Here is a 17,104-nt window from a genome sequence, read left to right as displayed (position 1 = left end):
TTCCTGGCAGCCAAATAGTACTTTTAGAGGGAGGGGAGATCAGTGAACATCTCTCCTCATTTCCCTCCGTGTGGCTGATTGACAACATTCTGGCTGAATTCCAAAGCAGCCTCTTGTGAGGATGTAGCTCCTGTTCCGCCCTTTTAATGTTGCACAATATGTGAGCTACTGTATTCTTAATTTTCCAAACAGTTATTAGTGCTCAATACAGATGTAATATTAGATCTTACTGGGATGTTAGTACTCAATACAGATGTAACATTAGATGTTACATAGTTAGATTACTGGGAGCGTGCTATGTGATACTCCCTCCCCCATTGCTACTCCCCTCCCTCCCCCATGCGATAAGATGTGCTACTCCTCTATCCTCCCTTTTTTGCATGGAGTAGTGTTAGTTTGCCCTGATGATAACTAGGACTAATGAGATTCCCTTACAATCAAAATTTGCAAATCCACTCCAGATCCTAGTTTTCAATCCCAAGGCCTAAGCAGAAATGACTCATGCAAACCATAGAAGGAAGGAGGCAATTCAATCAGGAGGGGAAGTGGCAGGCAGGGGGACACAGAATATCTGAACTGAGCCAAAGGAGATGTGCCAACTTCTAAAAGTTGGAATAAAAAGCAAAGTGAGGTAATATGAAGTCAAATCATACACCTGGTATATATGAAGCTAGATTCATGTCTTCACCAAGTGGATCAGGTGATTTCTAAAAAAATATTTTGCATGTCACCACAGATCCACTGATGCAACAAAAACACCAGCGTAAATAAAAATCAACTGTTACTATTCAGAAGCAATTGTCTACAGTATTTTGTTTAGTTCTACAAAAAATCAAGTTAGAATTGGCAATAAACTATATCTGGATAAATTGTTTGAAAAGCACTATCTAAAACTATGCACATATGTAACAATTTCTAAAAATCTTTTTTCTTTTTTTAGATTAGGGCTGATACTCCCTCCTTACAAGTAAGTAAGTAAGAATTAGAACAAGTCAATGGCAGTAATTAGTACAGTTATGGTTTAAAGTGGCACTGTAAGTGTTGTAGTAGGGAGGGAACAACCAGGTGACACAATGTCTACCTCTTCCTCTTGAGTGTTATTAGGTAGCAGATTGTCTATATCTTGACCAATACACTGTGGGCTAGAGTGGCTTTTTCTTCTGATTGAGCTGCGAGACTCGTCAGTGATGCTCTGAATCTGGGACAGGAAGGTCACCGGGTGAAACCAGCATACAGAAAAAGGATATCATTATTTATGTTAGCTCATAAAACATGATACCAGCTTATTTAAAAAACAATTTTTTTTACCCCGCTCCAATTACGTAATATGAGACACAAATCTACCAGTGTTCTCCCTAAGCAAGTATCATTGAAATGAATGATCTTGATCATTTCAAATAGGCTCACTCAAGATAACTTCTTAAAGGGTGGTTGCTTCTTAAGTCAAAACTGCTGCCCAAAATCCGCTTCTTTGGATGGCTCCTACACCATGCTTCATTGTATTATCTGCCTATAGGAATGTCCTGGACAAGGGCAATTTTCTCATTGATTTGATTGGTAGTTCTATCTGCTCATACATTATTTTTTTTATTAAAAAGAAAAAAAGGAGAAAAACAAAATTGATTACCTCTCTCTCCCTTTCATTCTTAGAGAGCTGCATCTGTTTTAGCATCTGAGATCTCTGTTCCATCACAAGTGTCTTCTCATATGTAAAGGCTGAAATATCATTTTCAAACTAGAAAAATAAATAAGCATTATTTGTACCAGAAGAAAAGAAAAAACATATGCTGTAACCCCTAGCCAATACTCTGAGCCTATGTTTGCAATAATGTTTTACACTGGTATTGATTCAATGGTTGCCATTGTAAACACCCCTAATCAGGTCAGATACACTTGGCACTATTAAAGTATTAATTTAAAACTGCTATTTTGTAACTACTATAATCAGATGCAAAAATGCCTATGCAAACCCTAAAGGTTTAATTATCTCTTAATGAATTAAAAATTGGCTTTTGGACTGCTTTCCCACATTTAATATCTTGCCAATGCATATAAATATACTGAAGGCTAAGTGCTCAGAACTTAAAAATTGTACATTCCTTTATCAAAACTGTAGTGCTCCATTATGCTACAGGCAGCATCCAGACTAAGACTTGTGCAAGTGAAATGCTTCCACATGCATGGTAGAGAGAAGTGATTTTTGTCAGCCCCCCTGCCCACATTTCTCTCCAAACTTTTATATCCACTGAAAATTTGTCCCACAGGGTCCCCCAGCCTTCACAGGCAAAAAGATCTCCAAAAATCACCCTCCCTTCTAAATCCACACACACAGGCCTTTGTCTGCATGCTGCCCTGTGAATATTATAGATTCTTGTCCAAATATTCTTGCCCACAGGGAGACACACACTCAGACATTCCCCTGTTGGACAGATATATATACCAGCTTTGTTCTGCTACATTTTCTGGTAGTGGGGAGGTGGTTTTGGACCAAAATGGGCTGCGTTGGGGGTGTGCACTCATTTGGGAGGGAGGAGGGAACCTGGAAGGAGCTCTCCCTCTTTGTTCTTACATGCAGCAGCAGGCAGCGGACACTGCTTTAAGGTAAACGGGGGAACCCACCCCCCAACACTGCCGCCTCATAACGCTGTGCAGGCAGTGGCATTTTAATGTAAAAGGGGGGACTTTCCCCTCATTCTGCGCAGCAGCCCCTCATTCCGCCACTGAGGCGGGCTTTCAGAAGAAAAAAAAGGGGAGGACTTCCTCCTCGATGCCACCCCTACCCTCCTCGTTGTGGTGGTGGGGCGGCAAATGGCTTAATCTCTCGTTGCTGCCACCATGCAGCAGTAGCAAAATCTTTTTTTTTTTAAGATTCAACTTTCCCCCACCTCAAGATTTGCCACTCCCCCAGGATTTGCTGCCGTAGGCTACTGCCTATGCAGTAATCTGCCTGTGGTCATAAGAGGCATTAGAATCCAAGATGTCATCTTTTATGTCACCATGAAGCCCTTGTGGTTGATCTTGTACTCCTGTTTTATGTTCTTCAACTACATGAGGTCTGTTGTGTGTTCACTTTTCAAATTATGACTATTTATGACTCCCTCTACCAAACAACCTATACTTCTACTTTTCAGCTCACAGAGAAGTTGCCCAGTAGCTACTCTTGCTTCAGGAAAGTTTTGGACATCTATAGCCAAACCCATGTCTGTTTTCTTAGACATAAATTCTATTCTGTTCAACGGGACTTGCTTCCAAATGTGTATACTGTATAAGATTGTAGCCATACCTTTAAATAAGCTATGTTGCTTGTATCTTTTCATGTATATAAAGGGAGCCAAATGCAAAATCATCCTACATTTCTAAGCAGATACAATTGTACAATGCAAACGACATGTGGGCTGCATGGCCTAGGATTTGGGATTATATTCTGAGAGAGTACAAAGACTCTGTTTAGTTCCCTGCAGACTCAAGGCGCCCAATGCCAAACGCAGCAAAGCAGCCCCAAAACATAATCGAGCCTTCTCCATGTTGTTGTTGTTGTCATTATTATTATTACATTTATATCCTGCTCTTCCTCCAAGGAGCCCAGAGCGGTGTACTACATACTTAAGTTTCTCTTTCACAACAACCCTGTGAAGTAGGTTAGGCTGAGAGAGAAGTGACTGGCCTAGAGTCACCCAGCAAGTCTCATGGCTGAATGGGGATTTGAACTCGGGTCTCCCCGGTCCTAGTCCAGCACTCTAACCACCACACCATGCTGGCTCGCTAATGTTTCACAGTAGGTATGGTGTTCTTTTCTTTGAAAGCTTCATTTTTTCGTCTGTGGACATAGAGCTGATGTGACTTGCGAAAAAGCTCCAGTTTTCTCATAAAAAAGCCAGACTGGAATCTGCTAAAATGCATATTGACAAGCCACAATGCTTCTGGGAGAATGTCCTTTTGACAGATGAGACAAAACTGGAGCATTTTGGCAAGTCACGGGGTGCCTTGAGCCTGTGCAGGGAACAATGACATCTCAAGACTATCAAGACATTCTGGAGCGAAACATACTTCCCAGTGTCAGAAAACTCTGTCTCAGTCGCAGGTCATGGATCCTCCAACAGGATAATGACCCAAAACACACAGCTAAAAGAACCCAAGAATGGCTAAGGACAAAACACTGGACTGTTCTGAAGTGGCCTTCTATGAGCCCTGATTTGAATCCTATTGAATATCTATGGAAAGAACTGAAACAAGCATACTGGAGAAGGCACCCTTCAAACCTGACACAGCTGGAGCAATTTGCTCAGGAAGAGTGGGACAAACTACCTGTTGACAGGTGCAGAAGTCTCATTGAGAGCTATAGGAATTGCTTGTTTGCAGTGATTGCCTCTAAAGGTTGTGCAACAAAATCTTAGGTTAAGGGTCCCATCATTTTTGTCCATGCCATTTTCATTTGTGTTATTATTTGACATATTCTGTTGCATCAGAACTCTAAAGCAAAGTCTGATTTTTGTTAAATGCAGAATAAACAATGATGGGTGTCAATCACGTTTGTCAGTTTAAAGTTATTTCAGAGACAATTGTGGGTGGTTCTTTTTTCGTGGAGGGGTACCAACACATTTGTCCATTTGTGTATCTTCTGGTTCTAATCACTGCTTCTAATTAACATATTTATCCAAATATGTGTTTCAAACGAAGGAATTTAACAGTGTGTGCTCTTTGATAGACACAAATTCAATAAAAGATTTCATCTCACCTATTTTGTATTCCTTAAACCAAATGTTTAATGGGTCTTACTTTGAATCAAAATGAACAGTTTTGAATTCAGCGTATATTTCTCCCACTGTTGGGAGTTTTGCACATAACCCTTGATCATTTCTTGAAGAGACAAATCTAATGGTGATTCATTTGTCTCTTGTTGGCTTCCACCAGCCAGTTCAATTTTTTTGCCAATTTGCTTTGTTCATAGCAAGTAATTCATGGTAATTGCATGGTACCCATTGAGGGCAAGTGCAAATTAACTTTGCCCTACCCTAGATAATTGCAAAGAAAGGCAAACGCAAACTTGATTCTGCCAATAAAATATATGAAGCAATAGTTTTAGATAGGAAAACTCCATGTGTGTATAAGGACTGCTATACTTGGGAGAAATGCAGCATCAGGGCTGTCTGTAATTGTGCATGGGCAGCATGACAAAAATATTTATTTATTTATTTATTTATTTATTTATTTCACATTTTATATCTCGCTCTTCCTCCAAGGAGCCCAGAGCGGTGCACTACATACTTAAGTTTCTCCTCACAACAATCCTGTGAGGAAGGTTAGGCTGAGAGAGAAGTGAATGGCCCAGAGTCACCCAGCTAGTATCATGGCTGAATGGGGATTTGAACGCGGGTCTCCCCGGTCCTAGTCCAGCACTCTAATCACTACACCATGCTGGCAAGGGGTTAGACTGGAGACACCCATGAGAAGTTCACTGGAAATACCCATGAGAAGTTCGGGCTGCACCCCTCTCTGCCTGTAGCCAACAAAAGGTCAAAGGAGACAATGGCATATGTATTTATTTGAGCATGATCTAAGGACATGTTACAAGCAGCTTGCGGAAGCTAAGCAGGACTTGCTGTGGTCAGTCCCTGGGTGGCAGACCCATGTACGCCAGCCTTGGGGATGGGGCTGTAGCTCAGTGGAAGAGCATCTGCTTTGCACACAGAAGGTGCCAGGTTCAATCCCTGGCATCTCCAGGTAGGGCTGGGAAAGACTCCTGCCTGAAACCTTGGAGAAGCTGCTGCCAGTCAGTACAGACAATACTGAGCTAAATGGGAAAATGGTCGGACTCAATATAGGGCAGCTTCCTATGTTCCTATTGATGATATCTTATCCCAGCCTTCCTTTGTGGAGCTCTGGGTGGCATACAGGTTTTTATGGACAATATTTAATGTGATTGTGTTATATCGTTTTTATGGTTTTGTAAGCTGTTTGGACTCCCATAATGGTGTGGAAAGCAGGGTAAATATGTATAAATAGACATACGTTTTGACATCCACCTTCCATAGATTTTAGCCTATGTATTTACTGCAAGTCTTTTTTTTCTTTTAAAGAAAATGGTAACGTCTGACCCCTTACCATTTCAACAACCTCTACTTCAGCATTAAGTCGAAGATGGTACAGAAACATCTGAAGATCCTTTTTCATTTGAATACTATTATCATCCATTTGAGCAACAGTGAAGATGCGCATTTTACATTTTCTCCACACCTGTTAGTACAGAAGAATATTTTATGAAAAAAATATGCATGTAATTTCTGCTAACCTTAAAGCAGCATTGTTAGCATAGGAAGCCCATTTATTGGTGCTGATGGGTTGTTCTTTGCTGTTTTTCCCCTGCTGTGCTTGAGATGAATGCAACAATGCATGCACAATGGTGGGAATGCCAAGAAAGCCCATCCCTCCTAGGCTTTACACTACTAGTTGGACAGGAAAGGTTGTGCCATTGAGTAGGTGTCAATTCCTGGGGACCACAGAGCCATGTGGTTTTCTTGATAGAGTACAGGACCATTGCCATCTCCCGCACAGTATGGGATGATACCTTTCAGCACCTTCCTATATCGCTGCTGCCTGATACAGGAGTTTCCCATATTCTGGGAAACACACCAGCAGGGATTCGAACCAACAGCCTCCAGCTCTCTAGGCAGGTTGCTTCCCCACTGCACCATTAGGTGGCTACACTACCAATACAAAGTTCCAAGTTAGGTGGACAAGAGGTAAGCGAGAAAGAATGTAATTGTTGCATGCAATCTCCAGGCCCTGGGACTTCCTTGTGCGCAGGTAGCTGCAGATTTCCATGCGTTTCCAATTATATCATTAACCAAAACAACTGCCTCTATGCAACAGCTTCTTCATCATCCTTCAAAAGTGATTGCACAGGCAGATCCTGTACTGACAATATTTCAGGTCTCAGCAACTTGTTATTATTTTAATATTAATGTTACTATATCAATGTATCTGGTGCTTTAAAGGGTTTCAGGTTCTGTGCCCCAGTGGATAACATTCAGAGCTTCAGCCGAGTAACACTCCTTCTGTGAATGGAAGGAGAGTTGTACTAATGCAAAGACCCTTTTCATGTGTGCAAGGACCCCTTGCACGAGCACAACTCCCCTTCTATTCTCAGTAGGAGCTTCCAACAACAGAGCACTGCGCCACTGAAGCTCTGGATACTGCCTATTGAACTGACAACCCAAATCTACAGTCTCATTATTTTTGCTATGTAAACCACTTTGAGAACTCTTTGCTGAAAAGATGTACGAGTATATAATAATTAACAACAACAATAATTGTAAAGCCACATTTTCTGACTGAAATGCTAGTACCTTGTGTTGTCGCAGGAGGAAAGGAAGCAACATCAACATCCCGCCATCATGAACAATCCACCACACATCTATGTTACCCTCACTAAAGCGCTCTTGATTTGTTGGGAATAAATCTATGTTTTTAGCAACTAGAAGAGCTTGTTGTGCAGCTGTTGTTTCTCGTACAGTGTCTGAAAAAAGAAATAGGACCATCCAAAACCATCAGAATGCTACTGTCTAATAAAACTGAATAGATCCTTTAATTTTTTCTCCTTAAGTCATGGGAGAGCATTTCAAAAGTTTAACATAAATATTTTATTTCTTTACTTACTACATTTTAATACCGCCTTTCTGCCTTGACAAAGGCACCCAAAGCGGTTTACAAGATATGAGCTGTATCAGTGTCAGACTAGTGCAGAAAAATAATGAACGCCTGGTATTCTGTACTCTGTTGCAACATTAGACAATGCATAATTTGCATATCATAAAGAAAAGTTCTTATGAACATAACTTTTCCCCCTGCATTACTTAAGCCAGGGATAGCCAGTGTTCTGTATTCTAAAGTGGCAACTATATTCTCAAGACATAATTGGGTCAGAAATGGTCAGCTCCGTAAAGTTGATACTATGAGCAACACGGGTTTCTTCACAGTTGTGGTGTGCTCAGATATAGCATTGCATACAACTATTAAATGAATGTACATATGATACTGTAATATAAAATCCAGAGGAGAGGTGTGGAATATTAAGTATTACAAGTGTGGAATATTTATTTCTTAAAACTAGAAAATATTTTTGATCAGGTCACACCGGCCACAGAAAATGATATCCAGCCCACTAGTTGGCCACCCCTGCCTTCCATAATCGTGGATAGGGGTGGGATCCATAGTCTCTCACAAATGGTGTTTAGGTATTTGAGGTTTGGTTTAAATGTGCAGTAGAATGAAGTGGGAATGATGTGATGGAGTCCCAAGGTGGAAAAATGGGATAAACTATTTAAACTATAGTTCGCCTGCGGCTGCCGCCAACTCATCTGGCGCTACTCGGGAACGGGCCTTCTCCGTTGCAGCCCCTGGACTTTAGAATGCACTCCCTGTTGAAATAAGAGCCTCCCCATCTCTGGCAACTTTTAAAAAGGCACTGAAAACACATTTATTCACCCAGGCTTTTAATTAGATTTATAGTTTTAAATAATTTTAATACTGGGTTTTAAATGTTTTTAATCTGTTAAATGATTTTAACTGTTAATTGATTTAATGTTTTAAATTATTTTAATTGTAAACCGCCCAGAGACACAAGCTTGGGGCTGTCTAGAAATATTTTAAATTAAAAAAATATTTTTAAATAATAAATAAATATAGGTTGGGAAACATATTTTCTGATGTTCGCTTGCTTTTAAAACAAAACCAAACCCTACTTATCAAAGCAGGAAGTGGACTAGGATACAATCTCACTCCCTAATGTACTAATTTTTTATTTGCAGAAAGTTTTGAACATAGGAGAACCTTCATAAATAGCATCCCTGACCTGCAGTTTGAATTGATACTGTTCGCTCACAATACTACCCCCTCATTTTGCTGTACGAATAGGCCAGTCTTAGACAAGTTTGTTTGTTTGTTTGTTTGTTTGTTTGTTTGTCTATCAAGTTTATACCCTGCCCAAACTTATGTCTCTGGGCAGCATAAGAACTAATCTGCCTACTTTCCTTTCACTGTCCCTACAACTAGACTAAATGGGGTTTAAATCAAGGTCCACAAGTTAGACCTCGCACCTCAAATGTTCACGTGTTCACAATCTTGGATTGGGGAGGATGACATCATCACAAACTATGCCACTGAGGTATCCCTAAGTGTCACTCACAACTGTACCAAAATTGGTTCAAATCAGTTAGACAGTCCACAAGTTAGCGCACTTGCGCCTCTAATGTTCACGAATCCACCATCTTGGATCAGGGTGGATGACATCATCACAAACTACACCATTGGGGCATCCCTATGCATCCCTATAGCTTTAGCAAATTTGATTCAAATTGGTTAGGCAGTTCACAAATTAGCCTAATTGCGCCTCAAAAGCTTACGCATCCGTCCTCCTGAACTGGGGTGGATGACATCATTAGGGGTGTGCACGGAACCGTCTGGCCTGGTTTGGTTCAAGGCCGGATGGGTCAGTTCGGTCCGGCCCCCCATCAAACCCCCCCGGTCAGGTCTGCAAACTTTTTTTTTTGCCTCACAGAGGGCATTTGCGCATGCGTGGCAGCCGCCCAAATGGCGAATGTTCGCTCTTACAGTGGCCCGAAAGGGCTGAAAAGGCTTTGCTTACCCGGCCGCAGCGGTGATGAGGAAGGCCGGCGGGGGGAGAGGGAACCCGTGCATTAACTTTAAAAAAAAAAAAAAAGTTTGCAGACCTGCCAGACCAGACCTGGTGGTCCGGTTCCGGTCCGACGGAACAGGTGTGTGTGTGTGGTTCGGTTTGACACCAAACCCGCGAACCAAACTGCCGGACTGGTCCGCACATCCCTAGACATCATCACAAATTCTGCCACTGAGGTGTCCCTATGTGTCACTCACTACATCTGTACGTAATTTGGTTCAAATCAGTTAGACGCTTCACAAGTTAAGACACATGTGCCTCAAATGTTTATGTGACTGCCATCTTGAATTGGGGTAGATGATATCATCACAAACTACACCACTGAGCTGTCCCTATGTGCCCCTACAGCTGTAGCAACCTTGGTTCAAATTGGTTAGTTGGTTCACAAATTAGCCCATTTGCGTCTCAAATGTTTACACATCCACCATCTTGAATCAGGGTGGATGACATCAACACGAACTATGCCACTGAAGTGTCCCTGTGTGTCACTCACTCCAACTGTACCTAATTTGGTTCAAATCAGTTAAGATGTTCCACAAGTTAGCCCACTTGTGCCTCAAATGTTCAAGCATCTGCCATCTTGAATTGGGGTGGATTATGACAAACTATGCCATTGGGGCATCCATATGTGTCCCTACAGCTGTAGCAAACTTGGTTCAAATTGGTTAGGTGGTTCACAGGTTAGCCCACTTGTGCCTCAAATGTCTACATGTCCGTCATCTTGAACTGGGGTGGATGACATCATCACAAACTACACCATTGATGCATCACTATGTGTCCCTACAACTGTATCCGATTTGGTTCATATTGGTACAGGCATTGTGAAGTTGATGGGGGACACACAGACACATGAAATGCTGGGTGATCTCATAAGCCTACTGGAAAGTAAGCAAAAAAGGGCCCATTTTTGTTTGTTTGTTTAAAACCTTTCAAGGGCAAAATCCAACCAAAGTAAAGTACTTTTTCAGTTCCACTGATATCAATGATAGAATTAAGTATATGTTTAACTTTCTCACTGAAATCAATGGAACTTGAGTGCATAAAATGGAACTTGAAATCCGCGAGTCCATGAAATGGAACTTGACTGCATAATTTGACTGGATTAGGCCCCAACTGTCTTCAGGATATCTGTGAAATTCTCTTCAGCTTGCTGTTTTCAAAACTTCAATTTCAGGGCATTGTTGCATTCTGAAATTGAGTGTTCAGAGGTCAATTAGATGAAAATTTTAAATGTTTTCTCTATAATTGTTTAAATTCTACAACAATACACACCAACAAAATTCTTCCAGGAGAAGGGATTATCAGTCTGTTTCCAGGACTGAGGCCATGCTATCAGGACAGTGTTATGCTTCATCCCTCCAAGGCCAGCAGACTGTATCAAATGGGAAATTCCATCTCTGACAGTGGAAGATACCACAATCTGGCAAAATCCTTTGGTTTTTTCTGCTCCCATTAAGGATCTAATACTCTGTAGGGAGAAAAGGTAGTACATGCATAAGTATTGTATTCTCATTACAGACTATTAAATTCTCATTACAGACTATTAAAGCTAGAGAGGTGGATGAACCGAGGTCCGTGCTCCAATTTGAAGCCGAAGCAGTTTGTGTTGCCCCCAAACCAGTTTGACGGTTCGAATGTGGCAAGTGGGAGGCGCGGTAAATGGGACCTTTAATAGTGAGTAAAGCAGGTCCTTACTTGCTTGCCTGGAGCTCCATGCAGCTTCCTGCTGAGGCGCCACTCTTTGTAACAGGCCTCGTGCTGCACCAATATGCACATGGCCTCCGCAGAGGTCATTTGCATGGTCAGCAACACCATGCTGACCACACAAATGATGGCTGCACATAATCAGAGGTCATGTGTGTGCTGGCGTTGTGTGCAGGCTGTTACAGAGAATGCCACCGCCACAGGAAGCTGCGTGGAGCAGTGGGCAAGCAGGTAAGGACCTGCTATACTCACTTTTAAAGGTCCCGCTTGCTGCCCACCCCCCAGCTGCACTTGAACCAGTTTGGCGGCAGCATGAACCAGTCCAGCTTTGAACTGGGGCATGAACCTCAGTTCCTGCACATCTCTAATTAAGGCATCAAGTTCTAGCATTGCTACAACATTTTGTAGAGTTTTTTAGTAACAGTATTTGAATCAGTTTAAATCCAGACATTCTGTCTTAATCGTATGTACGTTGTTTTGAAAAGCCTTTTGCATTACTGAATCATAGAATGTTAGAGTTGGAAGGTATCCTGGAGGCCTTCTAGCAGAATCCCCTGCTCAGTACAGGAAACTGATACAGCATCCCTGACAGGTGGTCATCAGTGTTCCCTCTATGGCGTGCGCACGTGTGTGTGCTCACACATTTTTTAATGTCTGCCCAGTCAATTTTAGATCCCAATCAGATTAAATCAGGAAGGCCCCACTCTGAATGCATGTGCACACACACTGCCTTGATACTGCCACCCAGAACAAAACTCATTCGGCACAGAGATGAAAAGAATTAGAGAGAACACTGGTGGCCATCCATTCTCAATCTGAAAACCTCTAGTGAAGGAGAGCCCACCTGTGTGAAGCAGATTTTTTTCACTATGGTGCAGTTCTTACAATTTGGAAATTCTTCTTAACATCTTGCCTCCTTGAAATTCCATCCCATTGATTCTAGTCCTAAACATACTGAGCTCCTTCAACTGTTCCTCACAGGACTTGGTTTTCAGATCCCTCACCATCGTTGTTGCCCTCCTCTGACCCCATGGCTGACATCGTGACTAATGAAGTGTCCATGTACTCTGCTGAGATGTAGTAGGAGCCCTTGTGCAACTCCCCCCAGTCCTCTTGCACTTGCACTATTGAGCAAGGGCACTAATACTTCAGAGTGCTTCTGGTGCTCCAGAAGCACCCTGTGAGAGCAGAAATAAGTCACTGACCTTCAGATTTCTGTATATCTCAAAACTTTGGTCAAATAAAGGATAAAGGACATCATAATGACGAGTGATCACAAGTGCAATGTGATAAGTGCCAGTGCTGCTGCTGAGTTCATATTAACACAGAACCAGTCCTCACACTTGCAGCGGGATGAGTTTTGACAACCATCTCTTCCATAGGAAACATGGGACATATTTTTGGGTGGCACAGAGGGTTTCTGGGGGAAAGAGAGGCTGCTGAAATTCCCCACACATATGCTTGCTGGTGCTATGTAAGTTTGGAACTCAGCAGCAGCACTGGTGCTTCTCACATAGTATTCATGCTTCATTCACTGGGATGTCAGCCAAAATGTGTATTTATTGCATTTCTTAACCCCTGAGACAAATATGGCACTGATATTCATATCAAACTAACATGAACAAATACCTTAAACTCTTTTCTTAATATCTTGATTTTTTGCAGTTGTTCTGGTGAAATCATATATTAATTAGTGCCTGAGCCATTTGGGGCAATCAAATCAGGATTCTTTTGTGAAGTCAATATTTCCTGTTAATTATATTTCAGGTCTTCACAATTCTATCAACCAGGAAGATGTCAACTAATTATAGCACATTATAGAGACTATCCTAAATACTTCCAGAAACACCAGTTTAATATTTAAAATTATGAAGTAATAAGACCGAATTAGAGGGAAAGAGGCAATGTGTTAAATGAAAATATTTAAGGGTTTAAAATGAGGAAATGAATTACTGAACTAATTATCACCTTTGTTATCTGGAAATTAGATTTCCTGGCTAAAACTAGGGTGTAAATTTATCAATTTGTACAAATAAGAGAAAAAAGAAGCCACCCCACAAAAAAAAAGAGAGTAAAAATTTGATGTGCAATCTCCTGCTGTGATAGGTACTGCTATGTACATACAAACCGATACATTTACAATAGGTCATTGCTTCTAAAGACAGTATAATCTGTGCAGGCTAAAGCTACTCCGGGTATGAAAACTATTCTTGGTTCAATTCATATCCTATTTTATTTAAACAAAATATGTCGTGTAGGTAACTCACTATACAATAAGAAAATCAGCCATAATAAGAAGACAGATCTGATCACCACATTAAAATATTATGAGCGCAACATAGAGCAACTTCATATTGCAGTTTTCCTTCCCTCAAACTGGCATGATGTTCATTCACATTGCTGATACTGAAATGTGGACACAGTCCATCAAGAAGTTCTCCTATGCAAGCCCTGATGAAATTGGAGTTGTGCATCTGCACACCTGCATTCACTTCAGTGGAAATTCACAGGAGAACTTATTCTTGGACTGCAACCTTTGTATCTGAAAAGTGAGCCACAGACCAGACAACCATATTTGCTTTTCACCTATGTTTTTATGTGTTGCATAATGTAGACTATCTGTTGGGATGATAGGGCTTGCCTATCATCCACTGATATGCTACTTGCTCTATGAGTTGCTTCACACATCATGGTGGCAAGTAAGGTTAAGGTTCCATCAACCGCTGGTTCCCAGTGTGCATGTGCTCCTGGCATGAGCTGCAGGTACACTCCACTGTGTTGTCCAAACCACCAGTCTTGGGTCCCCCAACTGCACTTCCCTTCGGGAACCCAATATCTGTAACCTACATTTGAAGTAGGTTACAGATATTGCGTTCCTGGAAGGAAGTGTGGCTGGGGAACTAGATGTTGGCTGGTTTAGATGACATGCCAATAACAGAACCTGTAGTTCATGCCAGGAGCACGTGCTCAACAGGAACCAGCGGTTGGCAGAACCCTACCTACAGCCATGACATGTGAAGCCACCCTATGGAGAATTAAATATTGGGCTTAATGCTTCTGCCATATTAGAGAGTTCAATATTTCTGCTCTTAAGTATAACTCTTAAGAATCTTCTGCCTGAAATACAGAAATGTCAGACTACACCTGGAGTGTTGATTATAGGCACTTTTACTATATAACAGGAAATCAAAGTTGAGCAACGCATGAAAGTCTCTTCTTCATATTTAGTATCATGAGATGGCATTTCTATTCAGTATTTCAGTGTTTAAACTACTTCTACTTTTCTTTAACACACACACACACACACACACACACACACACACACACACACACACAACTGCCCTCTGTTCAGTGATTAAAGTATTGTAGCTTGATCAAAACGGGGCTCTGATTATTTGGGCACATTCAGTAGGCTTAGGAAAATGGGATCTCCTTTGGGCATATCACTGAAAGGAGCAAGAGATCTCACTGCTTGCTTTCTGAGCTTTCTCAAACTCAGCATGAGTCAGTGAGATTCTCCCATCCTACTCCAGGACTGGGAGAAGGGTGGAGTAGATTCCTTCATAGATACTTTGCAATGACAACACAATACACCACTCTAACGCATGCTGTCTGTTTTACTATCAAGTTTCTAGCAGAAAGATGCACTTTTCAAAATATGATTCAAAATATAGTAAAGCAATCTCTATATTGGTTTTTAAATAATCAAAGAACTGTGATTAAAAATTCATCTCAGCAACCATTTACAAACTGCCAAGCCATGTCTCCCCCCCACCCCCCCAGAAGTAATCCAGGCAGACCTCTAAGCTGCACTATCTTGTTAAATATGAAGGGGATACCAGTAAATGCTGAGCCACCTAATGGTGCAGCAGGAAAGTAACTTGCCTAGGGAGCAAGAGCTTGCCAGTTCGAATCCCCGCTGGTCTGTTTCCCAGACTATGGGATACACCTATATAGGGCAGCAGCGATATAGGAAGATGCTGAAAGGCATCATCTCATACTGCGTGGGTAATGGCAATGGTAAACCCCTCCTGTATTCTACCAAAGAAAACCACTTGGCTCTGTGGTCTCCAGGAGTCAACACTGACTTGACAGCACAACTTTACCTTTACTTTAGTAAATGCTGACTAGGAATAAAGGCTAGAGACTAGGAATAAAGCATTTTGCTTTAAACACTGTGTCACAATTACCTCAGATTCATGAATTATGATGATGATGATGATGGAATTATTTGAACCTTCCTGGATACACCCAAATTAAACAGCGTTGTGACTTTTAGGGCTCAATTTAATTCACAGAAGAAAGGTCTATAACCACACAGTCATGCGATCTGCACGAAAAGGTGCTGGGGGGGGCAGGGGAGATGGTAGATTTAAAGCAACTCAAATGTTTAATTCATACTGTGCTTTCTTTTTTAAAAAAAGGACAACGCATGAACATTGTGTGCGGGAGGAGAGGGAGCAAAGGGGACACTCCACACAGGCCAAGATAACTGAATTGAAAAATGTGGCAAACTGCATGTGCTAATTGGCACAAGACTGAACTGAGAGAGTTCACCGTTGAACAAGAACATACAGAATGGGGAAAATCTGTTCAGCTCCATGTTTTTTGTTTTGTTTTTGATTTTGCTAATTAAGCAAAACCTTACATTTCCATCAAGTATGCAAGATCTTCCTGGAAACTTGCCTGGCACTGAATCTGATGTTGTTCCAGTGCCAGGCAAACACCTTTTTACTTGCCCATACCTTCCAGCATGGTATCTGAGCTGCCTGTTTATTTCATTTAAAATATGCACCTCCTGGCCCTCTGGTACAATATTGCTCAGGGTGACTCACAAAAGCAATAAAACAAATAATCCAGTATAAAATTAGTAAAATTAATCAAAATAGAAACCAGTTAAAACTAAATATTAATAAAAATTGATAACTCACCAGATACAGACTGCAATAAAAGGCAACTAAAAAGCCTCTCCAAACAAATGGGGTTTAAGATACTTTTTTAAAACCTTGAGAGAGGGAGCATAGTGAAACTCTCCAGGGAGAACATTCCGGAATTGAGGGGCCACAACTATAAAGGCTCTGTCTCTGGTTCTCACCAAATGAATCTTGGTCAGTGGCAGGGCCACAAGCAGGGTCTGTAATACTGAATGAAGGACCCTGATGTGTATGGGAGAAGGTTGTACGACAGATACTCCAATCCCACACCATTTAGGACTTTAAAGGTCAGGTTCAGCAGTACTCTCAAGTTGCAAACTTTATCTTTCAAGGAGAGTGTGATCCCATTCAAGACCGGGTTTACCTTAGCACCTGGATGATTGGTTTTACCAACCCAGAGCACTTCCATCTTGTCTTGATTAAGTTTCAATTTGTTTGCCCTTTCTAACCTAATCTGCAAACACCAGTTCAGGACATCCACTGCTTCCCTGGTATCTGCTGACTGAAATGATAGAGCAAGCTGGGTGTCACCAGCATACTGTTGACACTGCAGCCCATGCCTACAGATTCCCTCGCCCAGTGGTTTCATGTATACATTAAATAGCATTGTGGACAAAATGGACCCGCAGTACCCTATAGGCCAGTAGCCAAGGGGTAGAGTAGGAATTCCCCAGTTCCACCTTCTGAGTACGACTCTTCAAGTAGGACTGGAGTCTCTGTATAACTGTGTCACCAAACCCCAACCCAGAGAGGTTACCCAGAAGGATACCAT

At 41.6% G+C, this 17,104-nt stretch overlaps 1 protein-coding gene across 6 annotated transcripts in view; it reads right to left on the bottom strand.

Moving 5' to 3' along the window:
• The window catches only part of SLC12A7 (solute carrier family 12 member 7), a 204,045-nt gene that overhangs the window by 42,992 nt on the left and 143,949 nt on the right, over nucleotides 1-17,104 (bottom strand). For 5 of the 6 annotated variants that reach the window (XM_053245259.1, XM_053245255.1, XM_053245260.1 and 2 more), the window contains exons 18-22: nucleotides 10,967-11,162; nucleotides 7,347-7,516; nucleotides 6,103-6,234; nucleotides 1,628-1,735; nucleotides 1,082-1,198 (exon numbers count right to left, since the gene is read on the bottom strand). In XM_053245259.1, coding sequence (XP_053101234.1) covers nucleotides 1,082-1,198; nucleotides 1,628-1,735; nucleotides 6,103-6,234; nucleotides 7,347-7,516; nucleotides 10,967-11,162 — 723 coding nt within the window. The remainder of the gene's footprint in view (nucleotides 1-1,081; nucleotides 1,199-1,627; nucleotides 1,736-6,102; nucleotides 6,235-7,346; nucleotides 7,517-10,966; nucleotides 11,163-17,104) is intronic. The other variant, XM_053245256.1, reaches the window with a different exon arrangement.

Source organism: Hemicordylus capensis, chromosome 4 (genome assembly GCF_027244095.1).
Source record: "Hemicordylus capensis ecotype Gifberg chromosome 4, rHemCap1.1.pri, whole genome shotgun sequence".
Lineage (NCBI taxonomy): Eukaryota > Metazoa > Chordata > Lepidosauria > Squamata > Cordylidae > Hemicordylus > Hemicordylus capensis.
Note: the sequence above shows the minus strand (reverse complement) of the source record. Positions and strands in the feature narration are given on the sequence as shown.